Source organism: Pogona vitticeps, chromosome 11 (genome assembly GCF_051106095.1).
Source record: "Pogona vitticeps strain Pit_001003342236 chromosome 11, PviZW2.1, whole genome shotgun sequence".
In the NCBI taxonomy this organism is placed as follows: Eukaryota; Metazoa; Chordata; class Lepidosauria; order Squamata; family Agamidae; genus Pogona; species Pogona vitticeps.
The window spans coordinates 25539334-25560095 of NC_135793.1; the positions used below are offsets into that span (position 1 = coordinate 25539334).

Here is a 20762-nt window from a genome sequence, read left to right on the forward strand (position 1 = left end):
AGCGATGTAATCTCATCTTTATTTATGTCCGAGGAAGTGGCCTTACTCCACAAAAGCTCATATTAACATGCAGCAGTTGTTGGTCTTTAAGGTGCATTTATTTTTATTTTTCTGGCTTTTGTTTTCGCCCGATCTTCACACTCCTGCTTTTTTTCAGTTCCTTTCTCACTATTTCAGGCGCGGGATGGCTTTTAAAAAATAAAAAAAAATTAGGACAGCACGTTTAAACCGCATTCATATGTATTGAATTCGAAGTCACAATCCGGGATGCAGAGGCTGGACAGAGGCATGGAGGTTGCTTTTAAAAACTAATCCTCGTGATGCAAAACTTAACCACTTCCCACGCCCAGCTCGACCTGTTGAACTAACTCCGCTCTTGGCGCGTTCGCTGCTCTTCGCGGCTCCTATTCTGCTGCAGAGACCAGATCCGACGGCAGGGGGCGGTGTTTCCCCATAGGCGCGCTCCCTGTCGGCCATTTCCGTACCTCTCTCGGCCGGAGGGAGGCGGGCGAGGAAAGGAGGCCGACCAATGGGAGAAAGGGACGCCACGCCTTCGTTCCCTCTCGGCCTTTTCCGGCCGCTATTGACGTCACGGGCCCACCGTTATCCCTCCCCCCTCCTCTCCCTCTTCCCCCTCCCGCTGCGGTGTTCCCATTTTCTCCCTCCGCCCCTCCCTCCGCCCCGAGCCTTTGATTCCGGGCGCGCCTCGTTCCTACGACGCCGGGGCCTCTCTCGCTTCGGGAGGCTTCGGCTCCAGGCCTGCCCCCTTTCGCCCCGGGGCTCGGCCCTTTCCGGCGGCCGCCGAGACCGGCTCGGCTGGTTCCGCCGGCCCTTGTTGTGGCTCGCCCTGCGTCGCCCTCCCCTCGGCGGCCAGGTGTGGGCCCGGGGGGGCCCTCCTCTTCCTCCTCCTCCTCGCTTCCCCCCCCCGCTCCGCCCTCCTCACCATGGCGGCCTTCGGGGTCCTCAGCTACGAGCACCGGCCTCTCAAGAGGCCCCGCTTGGGCCCGCCCGACGTCTACCCGCAGGACCCCAAGCAGAAGGAGGTGAGGGGGGGCTTCCCTTCGGGGGTGGGGGTGAGGGTGGGGGAAGGGAAACGAGGGGACACCAGGGAGGGGGAGGGGGGCACCCCCCCACGCGCGGGGAGGGCAGGGGGGCTGCCGCCTTTTGGGCCCCGAGGAACGAGGGCGCCCCCTGCCTGCGGACAAGAGCCGGAAGAGCCGCCGCCGCCGCCCCCCCCCCGATTCTGCCAGGACACCCCCCCCGTCGCCCCGAGCTGTCCAGGTGCTGTAAAGGGGAGGGGCCGCCTGGATTAAGCCACGCCCCTTGAACCAGCCCCCCCCTCCTTTGACTCTGCCCCACCTCTCTTTCCCCCCCCCCCGGTTTCCAATGACAGCCACCCCCCCCACCCTCTGCAGAAGGCCAAACGGGTGGAAGCCAGAGGCCTCTCTTGCCCCCGCTGCGAAGTCAGCCCCATGGAAGGGTCACCTTCCCCCCCCCCCAATCCCCCCCACCAGCACAGGTTCTCTCTTTCTCACCTGTCTCCTATGTGGAGGTAGACTATATCTGGACATGGAGGCTCCATTGCTCAGGATCCCAGCTGGGAGGCTCAAGCTGAGAGGCTGGGGTGTTCAAGAGAAGGTTGTGATGCTGCGAGGCCGAGACCACCGAGGATACCCTGGGGGGGGGGTCGTGGGGAGAGAGAGATGGGCCAGGACTCGGGAGGCCCGGATTCGAATCTCCCGCTCAGCCATGGACACCCGCTGGGAGAGTGGAACCGGGAAAACCAGTCCTTAAATATCTCACTTATCGTGAAAACCCTGTTAGGGTCGCCAAGAGAGTCGGTTCAGACTTGGCGGCACGTAACAACAACAACAACAACAGCAGCAGCAGCAGGAGCAACAAGAAACAGCTGCATTAAGACCTTGGAGGACTCTGCTTGCATTTTATTTTTCTCACGACTGATTTTCCCCTGGAACTGATGGACCCGTCCTCCAAGGACTGTGGTTTTCCGAGTCGCCTCCTAGGAGCTGATAGGAAACCGCCCTTTCAGTGTGGGCCAAGTCTGCAGTGTTTCCAGTAGCGGCCGCTCTTAATGACCCCATACTACGAAATTTGCTTCCCCTTTCCTGTGCAGGACGAACTGACGGCTCTCAACGTGAAGCAGGGTTTCAACAACCAACCAGCTGTCTCTGGAGATGAGCATGGCAGTGCCAAAAACGTCAACTTCAACCCTGCCAAGGTGAGAGGGACTTGGCCGTGCTGGAGAGGTGCCCGGGTCCTCCTCGTCGGTGTGGAGGCCTGGCTTCTGTACAGGGAGAACTGGGGTTGCTGATCCTGGCCCTTACGCCCTAATCCTCACATTAGTCACAGAAGCGCCGGTAATGCGATTGTGGAGCTAGGCAGAGTGAATGATTGCTCTCTGTGTGTGTTTAATGTGGGTGTGCCTTTATGCTTGGGATCACCCTGTGAAGCTTTAAACATTGAGATGAAAACAGTTTACAGCTAAAGATGCTCATGCGATTTATTTATTTAAAATATTTTTAACCTCACCTCTCTCCTTAGAAAGGGCCCAAAGCAGCTTCCATCATTAAAAGACAATATTTAAAGCTGAAAACAATACACATACAAATGTTAAAAAGGAAAAAACAAATACCACTCTGAGAAATGGTAAACAAAAGCAATTCTAAAAACATGTTCAAAGCTGTAATGAATAACACTCCATTTAAAAATCCCACTCAGAAAGCAGTCAAGGACAGTCCCAAGATGGGACCAGCCTGGCCCCCTTGACAGGGGTGGGGGAGTTCCAAAGTCTCTGGGAGCAGCGACAGAGAAGGTCCTCTCCTGTGTCCTCACCAAAGACATGTGGGAAGGTAGTGGGTCCGAGAGAAAGCCCTCCCCTGATGCTCTTAACACCCAAGCAGGCTCATGAAGGGAGACGTGGTCCTTGAGATCGCTTGGCCATTTAGGGCTTTATAGGTTAAAACCAGCACTTTGAATTGTGCCTGGAAATGCAAATTAAAGCAAAGTTTTTGCTTTAAGGTAAAAAAAATGATGGCAGGAATCTCCACTGGGATCTTAATAATGAAAGGGTGGCTCTAAGTTCCTTGTTCTCTGTTCCAGATCAGTTCCAATTTCAGCAGCATCATTGCCGAAAAGCTGCGTTGCAACACACTGCCTGACACCGGCCGCCGGAAACCCCAAGTGAACCAGAAGGACAACTTCTGGTTGGTGACGGCTCGCTCCCAGAGCGCTATCAACAACTGGTTCAATGATCTGGCTGGGACCAAGCCCCTCACACACCTGGCTAAAAAGGTACAGGAGGACTACGGCCACCACGAGGAGACGGAACATGGTCCGCCAGATTAGGAAGTGATGGGGAAGGAGCTGATCTGTCTCCCAAAGAGCCATTTTGTCCCTCCAGCTTGGATTCTGGGCTGCTTAGAAAATTAAATCTGTCCTCTGTGTGCCACAAGTCAGGGAGCCTTTAAAAGATCGTGTGGCGTATCTGTTCTTCTAGCTGTTTCTGGATTTCTTGTCCTATAATCTGTGTGCTGGGCTGGGAGTTGTAGGCCAGTCAGAGTTACCCCCCTCCCTGCTTTGAACATAATGCGGAGGGTTGGATGGGCGGGGGAGGGGGGAGAGAGAGCAGACTGCACGGGACGGAGAGAGGGGAAAGGAGGCCAAAGAAGAACTCCCAGGGGCAGCCTAGAGAAGTGGGAATTATTCAGAAGCAGCTCTGTAGGCATGGTCTCTGCAAGCTGGTATAGCTGGAGCAGGTGTGGTCTGTGGAATTCTGGGGTTGTTGTTCATCATTCCCCATCTCCGAGCTGTATGCTGGAGTCAGGGCCAGGGGACTTCCAGAGAAGATCTTTGGGGCCACGGTGGAAGCTGAGGTTCTTGGCCCTGAGATGGCTTTGTCAGAAGTGGCTCCTCGGCTCCTTTTCTCTGTCGCCCGCAGGAAGCATTGCCCTCCTTAATTTGTCTCTTTGCTGCAACTTTCCTCTGAAGTACAGCCGCAGCCCCTCTGTGGTGTCAGCTCTCATGCTCTGCTTCCCTGGCAGGTACCCATTTTCAGCAAAAAGGAGGAGGTCTTCGGCTACCTGGCAAAATATACAGTGCCTGTCATGAGAGCCGCCTGGCTGATCAAAATGACCTGTGCCTATTATGCTGCCATCACGGAGACCAAGGTGAAGAAGCGGCACGTCATCGACCCATTCAGCGGTAAGGACGGCGTCTCCTCTCTTGCAGAGTCCCACTGAATGGGCGCCTTGTTTTAAAAGTGGACGTTGGTCTGTCTCTTGTTGTGCCTTGATCTTCTTGCAAGCCTCTGGCATTCGTCTCTCTTTCTTTCCAGTCTCACCTTTGCTACAATAGTTTAATACAGTAATGGCTTCATTGCATTGCATTGTCATAAAGTTTACGCTTGGTTTTTTTTGTTTTTGTTTTTTTCTGAGGATTGTATGTGTTTTTTTTTAAAAATCTGTGCTTGTTTTGCTCTTGCTGCTCTTTGCCTTGAGTCGCAGCCCTGGGAGAAAAGTCAGGTGCCAGTCAGATCAGTAAATAAACAAACAAGAAGAACCACTGAGAATTGTTGCTAAGGCAGAGACCTGTGGTTCCCTTGTGGGGCAGCTTGCTTCCTGGGTCCACACAATGTCCTCCTTTCCCCCTGCTGGCCTCCCTCGCTCTGCCGTGGCCTTCAGGCCCTGGGGGCTTTGCTCCTCCAACGGTCAGGCGCAAACCTTCTCTTCTGAGTTTGCTGACGGCCCCGCTTCCTTCCAGAGTGGACACAGATCATCACCAAGTTCCTCTGGGAGCAGCTGCAAAAAGTGGCCGACTTCCATCGGCAGGTCCTAACCCAAACCTGCGGGTCCCCTTCCGCCCTCATGCCCCAGGAGGTGGAGAACGCAGTGAAGCAGTGGGACTACAACGAGAAGCTGGCCATGTTTATGTTCCAGGTGAGGTGGCAAGGGGAGAGGCCGCCAGAGGAGACCGGTGGGTTTGCTGGGCTGCGCCAGCCCAGTTTCCTCTTGCAGGAGCCGAATCTCAAGGGTCTCCCTCGGTTGCAAGAGAGAGAGGCACCCGCTCTGTCCCTTTGCTTCCAGGACGGGATGCTCGACCGGCACGAGTTCCTGACGTGGGTCCTCGAGTGCTTTGAGAAGATCCGCCCGGGCGAGGACGAGCTCCTGAAGCTGCTCCTGCCCCTCCTCTTGCAGGTGGCCGCCTTTCTTTCTGTAGAAACAGGGCAGGGGGGGGGGGCAAAATGCAGCCGTTCAGAGCTAGTGGCACTCCAATTCCCATCAGCCCCCCCCAGCGCAGCCAGTGCCAAGGAATGCTGGGAATTGCAGTCCCACAGCCTTTGGAAGGCTACCCTTTGCCATTATTGTGATCATTTATATTCTTCCTTGAAAGCCTGGATGGGCAAATTCGGGGTCCCAGAATCCTGTATTGCCTTCCTCTGGACCTTGAGGTGGGGTCCCCCGGCCTCTACACAAGCCCCATTTCCTCTCGGGGGGAGAGATGGTTTTTCTGGTAGCCCCCTTCCCGGGTCCTCTGGTGTTGCTTTGCTTTGTGCCAAGAAGAAGACAAAAGAGACTCTCCCCCCCCCCCCCCCACTGAAGTATCCTCTTTCTCTTTCTCTTTTCTTCTGCGCTGACAGTATTCGGGAGAGTTTGTGCAGTCTGCCTACCTGTCCAGGCGGCTGGCCTACTTCTGCACCCGCAGGCTCGCCATGCTGCTGGACAGCACCGGGGGCCACTCGGCGCACCACCTGGCAGCCCAGGCCGCCCCTGCGCTCCCTTCCACGCCCGCCCCGCAGCCAGCGGCAGGGAACTCACCGCCCAGCCCCTTCAGCGACCTGCTGCAGTGTCCCCAGCATCGCCCGGTGGTGTTTGGGCTCAGCTGCATCCTCCAGGCAAGTCAGGAGATGTCCCAGGTTTCAGTACCTGTGTGAACATCGGAAAGGGGTCAGGGCTGTGGGTAGAAAGGGTGTGCGAAGTCCACAAGGCAGAGCAGGGGAGGAAGAGGAGGAGGAGGCAGCCTTGCCGCCCTCTCGGGAGTCTCAGCCGTCCCGTCCTGTCTCGCCTTCTCTCTCCGGCCTCCAGAGTATTGTCCTGTGCTGCCCCAGCGCTCTCGTCTGGCACTACTCCCTCACCGACAGCAGAATCAAGACTGGCTCCCCTCTGGACCACCTGCCCATCGCCCCCTCCAACCTTCCCATGCCAGGGGTCAACACGGGCTTCATGCAGCAGGTGAGCGGCAGGGCTCAGAGCCCTCTTCTGTGCCCACGGCTGGGCCGGCGGCCGGCCGCAGAAGCCGAGCTGTACGCCTGCTTTGCCCCTCTCTTCCCACTTCCAAGCCTTTGGGCAGAAGGCTTTCTGCACTTCCAGGGCACCCCCACCTCGCTCTGTCCTCTCTTGACCTTCTGTCCTTCCCAGGTCCGAGCGAGGCTTCGGGAAATTGAGCAGCAGATCAAGGAGCGGGGCCAGGCAGTGGAGGTCCGTTGGTCTTTCGACAAATGCCAGGAGGCCACTGCAGGTAAGCCCATGTCAGAACCCAGCCCTGCTCTGCCCTTCTTCCTGCAGCCATTCCCGATGGCTCTTGAACAGCTTTTCCTCACCCTTTCATGCTCCCCCGGCTCTTTCCATCGGCTGACCTCTCTTTGCCCTTCCCTCTCCTCTCCAGGATTCACAATCGGCCGGGTGCTGCACACACTGGAGGTCCTGGACAGTCACAGTTTTGAGAAATCAGACTTTAGCAACTCTTTGGATTCCCTGTACAACAGAATATTTGGGGCAGGACCAAGCAAAGACAGTCATGAGGTAAGGCCAGGCCTTTTTTGGTTAGGGCTCTCGGATGGAAAAAGGTTCAAGTTTGTGTGATCCCGTCCTGCTGGACACAAATGCTGGAGGGTTTTGTGCGGTACCAGAGAATGTGGTCTCATTGCTGTGGCTCCTTTTCGGTCTCTAGCATGGGCCTTCTCCTGTCGCACGGCATGCCACGGGCTAGCCAAACAATTTATGAGAGAAGTGAAAAGGAGGTAGAGCTTTTCCTCCTCTTGCCATCCAACTTCAGAATCAGGGAAAGGCATGACAGTGGCATAGATGGCCTCAAAACGCCAACCAGCTGATTCAGGATGGTAAAAAGTCTGAACAGCCAGCCCTGGGAGGAATCATTAAGGGAGCCGGGTGTGTTTAGCTGGGCGGATGTAGAGAGGGAGAAGCCATTTGACAGTCCTTCCAATATTCAAAGGGCTGTTGAGTTTTCTGTAGCTCCCAAGAGGAGGATTGAAACCTGGAATCATGGGATGAGAAAGGAGGTTTTTTTTTAATGGCTTAAACAGTAGGAGTGCTGTCCTCTGACGATGCCAGCCCCAGAGACTGGCAAAATATTAGGAAGAACAACCTTCAAAACACGGCCAAAGAGCCTGAAAAACCCACAACAACCATTAAACAGTAGGAAGATCATCTTGACAGTAAGAGCTGTTGGATAGTGGGAAGGGCTACTTCAGGGGTTAGATGACCAACCTTCAGAGAAGCTTTAGTCCTAGACTTGGTAAACCTTCACGACCTCTTCCAGTTTTCCAGTTCCACCATCCCGTCCTGCCAGAGTGAAGGGGCAAAGGTCTGTCCGTTGGCTGAGATGGAGCTTCCCTGTGGAGAGTCGTTGGTGGTGGTGGTGGAAGGTGGGAGGCTGAGTGGGAGAGAAGGAAGCCTTCATGGCATGCTTGCCTCCAGCTGTCCTCTGTGGGGAGTGAGACGCTGGATGATCCGGGGAGCAGGCGGGGAGCTTATCTGATCTGTTTCTTGTCTCATTTCTGTGCTGAGATGGAAAGGAAGCCCTTGCTCTCTCTTCCTGATCTGACTTCGCATTCTGTGGTGGTTTTTCTTTTTCTTGATTTCAAGCAAAATGGAAGAAAAAGGGGAGTCGAGTAAAGAAAAAGGGTGTGGAAGGGAAAGGGGATGTGGCCTACCTTATGCTCTGCCATATATATCTTTTTTAATCCCGACAGATCTCCCCTGATGATGATGCCGTGGTGGCCCTGCTGTGCGAGTGGGCCGTCAGCCACAAGCGCTCTGGACGCCACCGTGCGATGGTGGTGGCCAAGCTGCTGGAGAAGCGCCACTCTGAGATCGAGGCAGAGGTGAGCGAGCGTTTCCTGGGGAAGCAGCAGAGCAGGGAGGAAGCGTGGGGGGGGGACTTACCCCCGTTGAGGGTGAGCAGTACCCACGTCCTGGGGAACAGGACGGTATTTCAGCCTCAGAAGCACAGCTTGAGTCCAGCAGTGACTTCTAGCCATCCTTCTGCACCCTTAGCAATGATGAGAGAGCCTGCCTTCATCTCTTTGGGAGCCTTCTGCCCTGCCCCTGCATCAGGTCCTTGTGCAGAGCCTCCGGTGGGCAGCCTTATTCGTTTGACTGTTTCTAGAATGTTTGTAATGAGGCTCTTTTAAAAAAACAGAACCAAAGTGTCAAAAATGAGCATAAAAACATAACTGAAAGAGAGAGAACAAAGCCCGAAGAACAGAAGTTAGTGGGTGGGTGGGTGGGTGAGAGAACACAACCAAAACAGCTGATGGATCCTCCATCCCAAAGGGTGTTTCTTTGGATGCAGATCTTCTGAATCCACCTTTTTTGGGTGCAGGCCGGTGGCCATGTCGCTGGGATGGTCTGGGAGTTGTAGGTTTTCTGAGGTCTGTTGTGAAGACTGGAGGAGGAGGGGAGGAACAGGCTGGCCTGCCAGGAGCAGTTGCCACCCTGCCCAAATTTTACTCTGCTCACCCACCCAACCCCTAATAGAGGGGGGACCTGAAGGCAGAGTTTTAGCTGACAACAGAGGAGAAATATCCTGACCCAGGGCAGAAGCCCTAATGTCCGTTAGCGGCATTTCTTCTGAGCTTTCCTGAAAAGAGGCAGGTTATAAGACAGATTCCATGAGTGCAGGAGGGAGGGAGGGAGGAAAAGCAGGAATGGGGGGGGGGGCTGATGGCAGCTTGTGCTTCCTTTTCTCCCCAGAGATGCGGGGACTCGGAAGTGGTGGACGAAAAGGGCTCCATCTCCTCGGGCTCCCTCTCGGCTGTCAGCGCGCCCGTCTTTCAGGAGGTCCTCATGCAGTTCCTGGACACCCAAGCTCCCATGCTAAGTAAGGATTTCCAAGGGGTGGGACAGAGGTGGGGGGGGGGGAGGGCAGCCGAAGCAGCAGCCCAAAGAACCAAGAGATTTCGTTTGGGCCTCTGGCTGTCCTGGATTGCACCCCTCCCTCCCTCCATCTCTCTCTCATCTCCTCCCTGCTTTTTCCCTTGGCTTCTTCCTTGGCAGCCGACCCCAGCAATGAGAACGAGAAGGTGGAGTTTTTCAACCTGGTGCTGCTCTTCTGTGAACTGATCCGCCATGACGTCTTCTCCCACAACATCTACATGTGCACCCTGATCTCGCGCGGCGACCTGGCCATTGACCACGGGCCCCGGCCCGCCTCCCCCTTTGACGATGCCGCCGAGGAGCACGACCGGAAGGAGGGGGAAGGCCACGGCGGCCTCAAGCTGGAGGTGGGGAGGCTGGAAAGGCGGGACGGGGAGGGGGCAGGATCCAGGGGGCCGGGCCCCTCTGGGGTGCTCTCGCCTGTGGGGCCTTTTGGTTCTGAAGAGTTACACCTTGTCTCCTGTCTCTCCCAGGACACGGGCTTGCCCGAATGCCAGATGGACATAGATCACAACTCCAGTGCCATTTTCGATGACATGGAGAAGACAGATTTCTCGGTATGGCCTTTGCTCAGAATTTTTTTTAAAAATTCCAGATTTAGAAGTTTAGGAAATAAATGTTCTCTCTCCCCCCCCCCCCCAATTCTGCTATTCACATGTAAGCATCTGAGCAGAAGCGCTCGTAGAACTCCATCCAAAGCAGAACAGAGGAACGAGACAGAGAGGGGGGAGAAAGGGGGAAGTCTAGATGTGTACGGGGAATGCAATGTGACATGCTCCCCACCCCGCTCCCTTCGCCCCCAAAATGTTAAGGTTCCCTGTGGGGTCTTGTGCCTTTTGTGGTTCAGGAAGCAGAGACAGCCACTCAGTTAAGAGCTTCACTCCCTCACAGCTCTTTCTTTACCCCCTTGGGGTAGCGGGGGCAGAGGCGGGCTTCTCCCGGCCACCGTGTCTCATGGCAGTCCCAGGAGCGGGAAAGGCCCGAGACCCTGGGGCCCTCGGGTGCCACAGGAGAGACAGAAGCCAGTTGCCAGGGTTCCTTGATTTGGCGGGCACGCTTTCTTCTCGTTTTCCTCCTTCTCCCTGATGCTCTGCGACCAGCGTCCTGGGTGTGAAAAGCCTCGCCTCTCTTTGGTGTCTTGGCCCGAAGAGCGAGCGCTCCTGCTTGTGGCCTCTTTCTGGGGCTGAGGGTGTTGTTTTTGGCGGGGGGGTTAGTGGTGCGTGTGTCTGTGGAGTGCTTTGCCCTTGCCAACCCTGTGCGCCAACCTGGCCTCGCCTTGTCTCTCTCCCCTCCCCACCAGATGTTCTCTCCTTCCATGCCCTGCGAGTCCAAAGCCAGCCCTTCTCCAGAAAAGCTGGACTCTGAGAAGGAAGGGAAGCCTCTGCTGAAAGAGCGGGTGGCCGACGGGATGCTGGCCTCGCTCTACGACCAGCCCCGGCACATCCAGTACGCGACACACTTCCCCATCCCTCAGGTAGGAGTGGAAGCTGCCCGTGCGCATATGTGAGTGTGCGTGCACATGGCGTGATATCCCCTCTACACAGGATGGCACCGTGGTGGCTTCTGCTCTCAGCAGGAGGAAGCTCGTTTGGGGTTCAGTGGGGAGGGGTGTGCAGCCTTCAGTGTCCGAGGCGTTCTTCTCCCCACCTCTCCTCCTGCCCTGCGGACGAGGTGCCCTTTTACCACCCACGATCTGCAGAGTGTCCGTAACTGGCAAGAAGGTGCTTGTCAACGCTTGTCAGACATGGCTATGAGTCCACTCGGTTTGATCTGTGCCGCCCTTTACTTCTAGATTAAAGAAGCATTGGATTTGCAGCCACCTGGGCCTGCAGGTTGATTCCCACCCTCTGCTCAAACAGGCGGGCAGAGGGTGGTGGTCTGTGGGCTGCATATGACCCCACTCCCACCCACCCCCACCCGGTGCCCTCATCCCACTCTGCAGTACAGTGGGGGGGGAATGCGCAGCCCTCCCCCCTTGGCATTTATTTGTCCATCTTCAGAGGTCTTGGGGGGGGCACGGCTGGGGACAGAAGACCATGGGAGGGGCAGCCCCCTCAGGCAGGTGGCAGAGGCTGCCCATGTGATTTAGCGCCCGGAAGGCAAAGCTCAGAAATTGTCCATCCTAAGAAGGAAGTGGTTGCCGCCTTCCTCCTGTCTGCCTGTGAGTTGGTTGCTTCGTTTATTTACTCAAAGTTTATGCTGCCCACCTGACCAGTAGTCACTTTGGACCGCTCACAATAAAACGTTAAGCGAAGTATAACAAAGAGCTGCAAACTAAATTAAATTAAATACCAAGGATTTGAACAGCTTAAAAATTAGAAAGAGTTTTTAAAACAGGTGGCAATACCTATAAAATGCAAAAGGCTCACGGGCCATGAGTTATGTCTGTGCGCTGTTGGTGTGTTGCGTGACCCCCTCCCCCTGCTCTGGCTGGCCAGGGAGGTGGCCGCGGCCTTGAAGACCCACAACCCCTGGTTGGGCCGTGGGTTGGACCAGGCAGACCGAGAGAAAACAGCCGCCTCCGGGTGTCCTCCTCAAGACATCGCCTTCTGCTCGGGTGGGCAAAACGTCCGTCTGGCAGCCACTGGACCCCCCCCCCACACCATTGTTTCAATGTCCGGCTTCCCCCAGGAGGAATCCAGCGGCCACGAGTGCAACCAGCGGCTCGTGGTCCTCTTTGGAGTCGGGAAGCAACGCGACGAGGCCCGGCACGCCATCAAGAAGATCACCAAAGACATCTTGAAAGTGTTGAACCGGAAAAGCACAGCGGAGACAGGTGGGTGGTCTCCGCCCGCTGAAAGCGGTGGATGGGTCTGGCCAGCACTGGGGTGAGGGAAAAGGAGGCCACTTGGGATCCCGTTGCAGGGCGGCCCAAGCTAGAGGACCGCACTGCTCTTGATGTGGTACGGCCCTTGAACATTGGTTTTTATGGCTTGTGTGTTTCGGAAATGTAATTTTTAATTTTTTTTTCCAAGAGCAGTCTAAAAATCAAATGGCTAAAAACCGTTTACAAGCCAGTGATATGTAGCCAGTTTTTTAAAAATCTAAAAAAATGAAACATCTGGTCTTTCTAGTGTTTGAGAAAGTATACTTGAAGCGTACTTGGTATGTTTCCTTTTGAAGAGATGCCAGTTATGGAGAACAGGAATGAAATAGCTCTGTTGACATAAAAGGGATGGTTTGGAAGCAAAACAGAACCCCACATCCTTCAAATTTCTAAAGAGATCCTTAGATTTTAACTTGGAATAAGGAGGGAAAATGAGACTTCAAAGTTACGCTGGCACAGACCTGAGAGTGGGGACATTCTGGCTTCTCAGCCAGGAGTCCGGAGTGTACAGTTGTCTTAGGGCTCAATTACAGCTGCTGAAAACCTTATTATGTATGACCTGGGCGTACTTGCTTATTGATTTGGTATTGCTTGCCTGGGGATTTATGCTTATGTTTGCATTTGTTTTAGTTTTTATGTAAACTGCCTGATGGATTTTTGCAAATACAAATACAGGACAGAGATTTAAGAATGATTCAGTCACTTAAAGTCTTCCATAGAACAACTTACTTTCTTCCTTCCTTCCTTCCTTCCTTCCTTCCTTCCTTCCTTCCTTCCTTCCTTCCTTCCTTCCTTCCTTCCTTCCTTCCTTCCTTCCTTCCTTCCTTCCATCACCAGCTCCACCCTCCCTCCCTCCCTCCCTCCCTCCAGCCCCATTGATCTTTTTCCTCTTCTTCCTTCTCCCTCAGCAGTGGACTGGGCAAGGTCTGTCCTCCCAGAGTTCCAGACTGACTTTGTGTTTTTGGGTCTGGGGGCCGAGGGCTTCACGAAACCAAGCTGGGGGCTTGTGAATGGCCTGCCCTGCCTCAAATGACGGCTGTCCGGGATGTCTCTCTCTCTCTTTGTCTTTGTCAGGGGGAGAGGAAGGGCAGAAAAGGAAGAGGAACAAGCCAGAGGCTTTCCCGACCGCCGAAGACATATTTGCTAAGTTTCAGCACCTTTCCCACTTTGACCAGCATCTCGTCACCTCTCAGGTGGGTGTCTTGTGCCGGGGGGGGGGGGAGAAACGTCCTGTCTTCATGAACCCTTTGGCAGTTTGCAGCCAGGTTTGGAGTCAGGGGGCATGGCTAGGGGTAGAGCACAGGGTGGGGTGTGTATGGAGAAAGAAGGCCAGGATGAACCCCCTGGACCTCCATCGCAAAGGGCTTCGGGGAACAGGAGGATGAGGAAGGCAAAGGCTGCTGGTGGGGGAGTTTTTTCAGCCCAAGGGAAGGATCCTGTTTCAGAGAAGGTCTCGCCAGCCCCGTCCCAGGGAGGTGGGTTCAGGTTTTTTTTTATTTTATTTATATCCCGCCTATCTGGTCAACTAAGGACCATGTGGTGTTAGCTTCCTTCTGGCACTGAGGCTGCTGGAGAAGCCATCCAGCCTTCCTTTAACGGGAGAGTAATGGGAACCCACCACGTGATATTTCTTGGGAGAAAGGGGTCTAACTGGGTAGAAGGCAGCTTCCTCGATTCCGCTGTCCCTCTTGACAGCCCTGTTACTTCCCGCCCTTCCTGCATGTACCCCCCCCACCCCACCCCTGCCTCCCACAGGTATCCCGTAACGTCTTGGAGCAGATCACCAGCTTTGCCTTAGGGATGTCCTACCACCTGCCTCTGGTGCAGCACGTCCAGTTCATCTTTGACCTGATGGAGTATTCGCTCAACATCAGCGGGCTCATTGACTTCGCCATCCAGGTGAGCAGCGCCCCGCCCGCCGGGTCTCTCGCCGCCGACATTGCCCACACCCTCCTTGACCCATGTTTCTCCTGCTCTCTCTCTCTCTCCCTCTCTCTCTCTCTCCGGTGTTGTGTGTGTAGCTGCTAAACGAGCTGAGTGTGGTGGAGGCAGAGCTGCTGCTGAAATCCTCTGACCTGGTGGGCAGTTACACCACTAGCCTGTGCCTCTGCATCGTGGCCGTGTTACGGCACTATCATTCATGCCTTATCCTCAACCAGGACCAGATGGCCCAAGTCTTTGAAGGGTAAGGATATGTGTCCCCAGGGGGTGGGGTGGCAGAGGGGCACCCTCCCTGCGACTCTGCTAGATGGGGGCGGGGTGTATGGGGAGGAGATGCCCATCCCTTGCGGAAGGCTCTGTCCCAGAGTTTGCAGAAAGGTACTGCTTTGAATTGGCTGTGTCGGCTACTGGCGTCCTGGGAGTGACGGTCCATCAAAATAACTTTTCTAAGCCATGGTCTGTTTGACGGTTTGTTGTGCAGGCTTTGGGGCTGGCCATTCCCCCCCCCCGTTAAACCAAAGGGGGGAGCCAGGATCCACCTGCTTCTCTCCCCCCCCTATGTTGTTTTTTTCTTCCTCTCCCCCGCCCTTCCAGGCTGTGCGGGGTGGTGAAGCACGGCATGAATCGCTCCGATGGCTCTTCAGCCGAGCGCTGCATCTTGGCCTACCTCTATGACCTGTACATGTCTTGCAGCCACCTCAAGAGTAAATTTGGGGAGCTCTTCAGGTGAGTGCCATTCTGGCTTAGGGGTTGCAGTCCCTGGGAAGTGGGAACAGGTTACATCTGTTGAAACTGTGGAATTAAATGATTCTTTTGTATATATATTTTTTTACTTCTATTCCTCCGGCCTCCCTTTTCCCACCAGCGACTTCTGCTCCAAGGTGAAGAACACCATCTACTGCAACGTGGAACCGTCCGACTCCAACATGCTGTGGGAGCCCTTGTTCATGATCGACACCATTGAGAACCCATCGGCCCACAGCTTCACCTACACCAACCTGGGCAAGAGCCTCACGGACAACCCGGCCAATCGCTACAGCTTTGTGTGCAACGCCCTCATGCACGTCTGCGTGGGGCACCACGACCCTGACCGGTGAGGGCCGGCCTGGCCAGGGAGGGGTGGTGGTGTGAGGGGCTGGCAGGCAGCGGTGGCCAGCAAGGGTCAGACCAAAGTGGGTTGATCTAATCCTGCGTTTCCCCAACCCAGCACCCCCAGGTATGTTGGGACTACAGTTCCTATTATCCCCAGCCGGCCCCAGTGACTGCTGCAGCACCTTCTCAGGAAACCCCAAAGAAGGCCGCTCCTTCTTTCTCCCGCGCTTGGAGAAACGGCAGCTCCCAGAATCCACACCCCCCCCCAAATGCTAGCTGGAGGACTTTGGGGGCTGCCTTGCCCTCCCCTGACAACCCTCCTTCCTCCAGCCACCTGCCAGAGGCCTCCCATCCAGGGGCTCAGCCCTGCTCTCTTCCCCCTGCCCAGGGTGAACGACATCGCCATCCTGTGCGCGGAGCTGACGGGCTACTGCAAGCTGCTGAGCGCCGAGTGGCTGGGCGTCCTGAAGGCCCTCTGCTGCTCCTCCAACAACGGGACGTGTGGCTTCAACGACCTCCTCTGCAACGTGGACGTAAGGGGCCGGCGGGGCCTGAGTGGGGCAGGGCTGGGTGGGGAAGGGGCCAGGAGGGGGGGGCCCAATGGCCGCAGGGCCTGGTTCCGCCGGGGACGGTTCACTTCCTCCCATGGCCGTATCCTGGGGATGCTGCCTGTCCCCTTCTAGTCAAAAAGCCACGGAGGGAGTCCTGCTCTTAAGCCTGCATTTGGCAAAGCCGTCGGGCAGAGGATATGGCTGCCCCGACCTGCAATAGAGCCTATCTCAGCCTCCAAGGACAGAAAAGAGAATCTCCAGATCGAATGGGAGGCTCTGCCCGAAGGGAGATGCCAAGAGTTAAGTGGTGACCGGAGCACCACCCTGGAGGGAGGCTGGAGGGGGGGGAGAGAGAGAGAGAGAAGGGGAGGCGCATGCCACCTCTTGAGCTTTCTCTGAAGGAGGCTTACGGAGCAGGACCACAGCCTACGTTCCTGCCGCCTCCACACTTTCCTAGGGATAGGGATGAAGTCTTGTCTCCGTCTGGCAGATCCCAGGCCAAGGCGGGTTTCCCCCCCTCAACATGGTAGTTATCCTCTGGGTCCTGAAAGGAACCCCTGGGAAGATGATTGTGAAAGGGTTGTCAGAGGCATTCTGGAAAAGGGGACATCCGAGTGATGGCTACAGATGGTTATTATTTCAGATGGGGTTGGGAAATGCCTCTGAAAGACATTGCAAGGGGGGGACCCATTTCCTCCCCCCGACCAATGCCACGAATGGCCAGGAGCAAACCTGGGGGGGAGGCAGAGCGGCTTTTTCTGTGGTCCCTGCTTCTCGCGTACCTTTTGATGTTCGTTCTTGATCCCAAAGGTGACGCTTGCCTTGCCTGAAACGGTTCCGTGGGTGGAAGGCCTTGATGGCCAGTAATTACTCTTTTGACACAGGGGCGGGCGGGGGGCCCATCTCTTCTCCTGCAGGTGAGCGACTTGTCTTTCCACGACTCCCTGGCCACCTTTGTGGCCATCCTCATTGCCCGCCAGTGTCTCCTCCTCGAGGACCTGATCCGCTGCGCTGCCATTCCCTCGCTCCTTAACGCTGGTGAGTACCTTCCTGCCTGCCTGTCGCGCGGACGGGTGGGGGCTGGCAGGGAAGCTGTGCGGCTGCTTAGGAAGGCCCCCCTCCCCCCCCCCGGGTCTCTGGGCCTTGGCCCGGCTTGGAGGCCAAGAGCGTGTCGGATCCAGTGCCATGGCAGGTGTTGCCTTTTCTGCCCACAGCCTGCAGCGAGCAGGACTCGGAGCCCGGAGCCCGCCTGACGTGCCGGATTTTGCTGCACCTTTTTAAGACCCCGCAGCTGAACCCTTGCCAGCAGGACAGCAGTAAGTGAGCCCCCCCCCAAAAGCCCAGGGTCAGACCCCTTGGGCTTCGCTCTCTTCTTCTGCTTCTGGAATGGGCTGCCCTCTCTTTTGCCCCTCGGTTGATGGGCAGCCTGTTGGTGCTGGCCTGCCTCTCTTCCCCCATGGCAGGGGAGGGGGGGAGGGTGCCCCTGAAGCGGCTGAGTGTACAGGTTCGCCTCCAACCTGCCCCCTTCCTGGCTCCAGCTGCTCCAGGTCTTCCCCCCCCCCCTCCAAGCCGTCTTCCCCTGCCCACTTCGTGCTGGGGCATCTGGGGTCAAGGTCTCTGGCTGCAGAGCCAGAGGTTGGGAGTTTGATTCCCCCACTGGGCCTCCTGTGAGCAGAGCCTGCTTGGGTGGCCTTGGGCCAGCTGCACAGTGTTCCCAGGGCACCCGCCAGGAGAAGGGAAGGGTCAACCACCTCGGTGAGTTCTCTCTACCTGGGAAACCCTGCCAAAGAGTCGCCATGAGTCAGAACCGACTTGATACCACCTGGTGATGATGGTTTGAGGATCTCAGAGGCATCCCTGTGTCCAGCCATTGTGGAAATGTGATGGGACTGGGGTCTGGACTGTGCGGAGACCCACCTGGGTCTGGTCCCCCAGGCAGGCGCTTCTCATGCGTGTCCTGTGGGGGTTCCAGCCAGCCTATGGGGGGGCCGCGCCTGGCCTAACAGCTCTTCCTGGAGTGCTGGCTCTGGAGTGGTCTCATCACTTCCTTGGTCCATGGACCCTCCTTCCCAGTCGACAGCCGAGAGCTTCTGTCCTCCCCCCTTCCTTGTGCTCTTCCCCCTACAGGCAAGCCGACGGTCGGCATCCGCTCCTCCTGCGACCGGCACTTACTGGCTGCTTCCCAGAACCGGATTGTGGATGGCGCCGTCTTTGCCGTGCTGAAAGCCGTTTTTGTCTTGGGTGCGTCGTGCTCGGGGAAGCCAAGGCTTGCGGTCCACCTCTTGGTGGCCGAAGGAGGGGCCGGCTCCTTGTCTGGGTTAGGGCTGCCAGGGGTGGCTTTGGGGTCTGGCTTCCCGGCTGATCTCCGCTTCCGGTTCCAGGAGATGCTGAGCTGAAGGGCTCCGGATTTTCCCACTCGGGAGGCGTGGACGACCTCATGGAAGATGACAAGAAGCCCGCCAGCAGGATGGTCTCCATTGAGACGGCCAGCCTCGACGTTTATGCCAAGTATGTCCTCCGAAGCATCTGCCAGCAGGTGAGTGGGGGTGGGGGTGGGGGTGGGTGGTGTTGCTCCTCCGCCTGTCCCTTTGGGGATCCATGAGAATGGAAGAGCTCTGCCGGGGGCCCTGGCTTGGTCGGGGGGGTGGGCGTGGGGCCAGAGCCTCCAGGCGTCTGTGGCCCTCCCCCAGGGAAAGGCTGGCTGTTCTTGTCAAGCCACCGGTTGACTGTGGGCCCCAAGCAGATCCCCCCTCGCCCACTTCCTTCCTCTCTCTCTCTCTCTCTCTGCCCCCTGTGCATCCCCTACCGATCTCTCTGGAGCCAGAGCGGGAGGCTGCTCCCCTTAACGGCCCCAAGGTTGTTAGTTGCCACTTCTCTAGGCCAAAAAAGTAACTTTCTCAAGCTTTGAAATAGTGCCCCCCACCATCCCTGGAGAGAAGATTTTGGCTCGTTCTGCCCTGTGACTGAGCAGGGCAGATTCCTCGCTTGGCTCTCTTACGGCTCTCGGGGTCTCCGGGAGCCTCAGCAAGATGTGGGCCCACGTCCTGAGAGTCCAGCTTTTCAGGGGAAACCAGCCCTGCAGGCCACCCGCTGCGGTCGGGGCCCACATCTTGCTTGCCCTTCGGCGCGTCCGGCCGGAGCCAAAGAGGCAGAAGCAGGCAGGCGGATGGTGCAGTGTGGGTCCTCAGCTGCCAGCTGCGCTCAGCCCGCCCTTTGGCGCTCTGCTTCTGCCCGCAGGAGTGGGTGGGCGAGCGGTGCCTGAAGTCCTTGTGCGAAGACAGCAACGACCTCCAGGATCCGGTCCTGAGCAGCACCCAGGCCCAGAGGCTGATGCAGCTCATCTGCTACCCCCACCGGCTGCTTGACAGCGAGGAGGGCGAGAACCCCCAGCGGCAAAGGATCAAGCGCATTTTGCAGGTCTGGGGAGCCGGTGGCAGTGGCGGGAGGAGCGGCGTTTCCTGGGGGGAGCGCTTGTTCCAAGGGATGGAAGAAGTGGATGTGTGCAGACGGGCGCTGAGCACGAGCTGAATCCTGTGTTTTGAGTCTCTCTCTCTCTCTCTCGGCCTTGCCTGTGGCTCATGTCTCTGGTCCTTTAAGGCTGTGGCTTCCTTCTGGTTACTGTTCCTCTTAGAAAAGACCCGTTGAAGTTGACTAGTGAAGAGTGAGGAAACACATCAGTCCCATTGATTCAGTGGGGTTCCGCTTAGCTGGGGACTAGCAGTTAGATCCATGCCACTGAGTTTGAGTAAGCGCAGTGACCGCAGCGCGTTGCCTCTGTTTGCAGAATCTGGACCAGTGGACCATGCGCCAGTCGCTGCTGGAGCTGCAGCTCATGATCAAGCAGACGGCCAACAATGTAAGTGAGCGGTGGTGCCGCCCTGGGGTGGCCCCGGCGAGGGAGAGGGTGCAGCCAGGGACCCAGCCTTCCCATCTCTGAGCAGTGAGTGCCGGCTGAACCAGGACGAAGGTTTGGAAAGAATTAGACACACGTTTTGTCCCTTTTGTAAGCAGCCTGTTATGGGGCAAGAAGCAGGGCGCAAATAAAACAAATGTCATCGTTAACCAGGTCTCGCCCCTCCCCTCCCCTGTGCAGCAAGAAATGAATTCCCTGCTGGAGAACATTGCCAAGGCCACCATCGACGTTTTCCAGCAGTCGGCCGAGACCAACTCCGCCAGCAACGGCATCGGCAGCCTGGGCAGCTCCACCAGCCTCGGGCCGGCCAGCACCAAAGCCAAGCCCATTCTGAGGTCATCCTGCAGGACCCCGCCAGTCCCCGGGTCCCGTCGCCAGTTCCCCTCTAGCCCCATAATGGCAGCTCTGACTGGCAGCAGCCATGGCGCCCTGGCGTTTCAGGCAGGGTTCTTTCCTGGCCCTGCTTGGAGGTTCTCGGTGTTTCCTCCTTGTCCCGTCCCAGCCCTGCTTTCCTTCTCGAATTGGATAGTGCTCAGGGCGGTGGGAAGGGGCAGGGTTGGGGTTGGTGGCTCATTAGGGCCAAGGAGCGACTTGACCCAGCTCTCTCCTGCTTTCCTGCTTGCTTCAGCTCCCTGGAGCGGTCTGGCGTGTGGCTGGTGGCTCCTCTGATCGCCAAGCTCCCCACGTCCGTGCAGGGCCACGTGTTGAAGGCGGCCGGGGACGAGCTGGAGAAGGGCCAGCACCTGGGGTCCTCCTCCCGCAAAGAGCGAGACCGCCAGAAGCAGAAGAGGTGAGGGAGCAGGGGGGGGGGCAGGGGGGGGGGAGAGAAAGGCTGCTGAAATAGGAATTTTTGAGATCCCACCCGAGGAAGACAGTCTGCCGTTAAGGCCGTTGGCACTGCAGCCTAACACCGTGGTGGAGGCCGATTCTGTCATTGGACTCTGCCGTTTTGGACATGTTTTACTGGCTTTTTTTATTGCAATTTTGAAACAAGCCGCCCAGAGTGGTAGAATATACCAGATGGGCGGGATATAAATCGGACAAACAAACAAACAAACAAATAAATAAATAAATAAGTAAATAAGTAAATAAGTAAATAAGTAAATAAAAATGCTGTGTCAGAGGTCATTTGTGTAGAGATTGTTGACGTCCCATGTTCCCTCCTGGTGTAATTTTTTGCGCAGCATGAAAACAGATATGTTTTCATCAGGTCTAATGGTGATTACGGGGGAAAAGGCAGGACC

At 56.5% G+C, this 20762-nt stretch overlaps 1 protein-coding gene and 1 long non-coding RNA gene across 8 annotated transcripts in view; one reads left to right on the forward strand and one right to left on the reverse strand.

Moving 5' to 3' along the window:
• On the reverse strand, positions 1–1072 carry LOC140702343 (uncharacterized). The gene is made up of 2 exons (XR_012081467.2): positions 944–1072; positions 1–188 (listed from the first exon to the last, which is right to left on the reverse strand). It is a non-coding gene; the product is annotated as an uncharacterized LOC140702343 (long non-coding RNA).
• Positions 686–20762, forward strand: part of MED12 (mediator complex subunit 12) — a 27968-nt gene continuing 7891 nt past the window's right edge. For 2 of the 7 annotated variants that reach the window (XM_072981486.2, XM_078380792.1), the window contains exons 1-30: positions 687–1043; positions 2135–2239; positions 3121–3312; positions 4062–4221; positions 4780–4955; positions 5103–5213; positions 5657–5905; positions 6096–6248; positions 6435–6534; positions 6682–6818; positions 8009–8140; positions 9012–9138; positions 9315–9541; positions 9668–9751; positions 10495–10668; positions 11826–11970; positions 13096–13214; positions 13777–13920; positions 14043–14206; positions 14557–14688; positions 14828–15055; positions 15443–15587; positions 16523–16643; positions 16820–16921; positions 17733–17846; positions 17987–18141; positions 18843–19022; positions 19390–19461; positions 19672–19853; positions 20147–20308. In XM_072981486.2, the coding sequence (XP_072837587.2) occupies positions 945–1043; positions 2135–2239; positions 3121–3312; positions 4062–4221; positions 4780–4955; positions 5103–5213; positions 5657–5905; positions 6096–6248; positions 6435–6534; positions 6682–6818; positions 8009–8140; positions 9012–9138; positions 9315–9541; positions 9668–9751; positions 10495–10668; positions 11826–11970; positions 13096–13214; positions 13777–13920; positions 14043–14206; positions 14557–14688; positions 14828–15055; positions 15443–15587; positions 16523–16643; positions 16820–16921; positions 17733–17846; positions 17987–18141; positions 18843–19022; positions 19390–19461; positions 19672–19853; positions 20147–20308 (4391 nt within the window). In that variant the 5' untranslated portion in view covers positions 687–944. Of the gene's footprint in view, positions 1044–2134; positions 2240–3120; positions 3313–4061; positions 4222–4779; positions 4956–5102; positions 5214–5656; positions 5906–6095; positions 6249–6434; positions 6535–6681; positions 6819–8008; positions 8141–9011; positions 9139–9314; positions 9542–9667; positions 9752–10494; positions 10669–11825; positions 11971–13095; positions 13215–13776; positions 13921–14042; positions 14207–14556; positions 14689–14827; positions 15056–15442; positions 15588–16522; positions 16644–16819; positions 16922–17732; positions 17847–17986; positions 18142–18842; positions 19023–19389; positions 19462–19671; positions 19854–20146; positions 20309–20762 lie in introns of all 7 variants that reach the window. The other 5 variants (XM_078380793.1, XM_078380795.1, XM_072981485.2 and 2 more) reach the window with 5 other exon arrangements.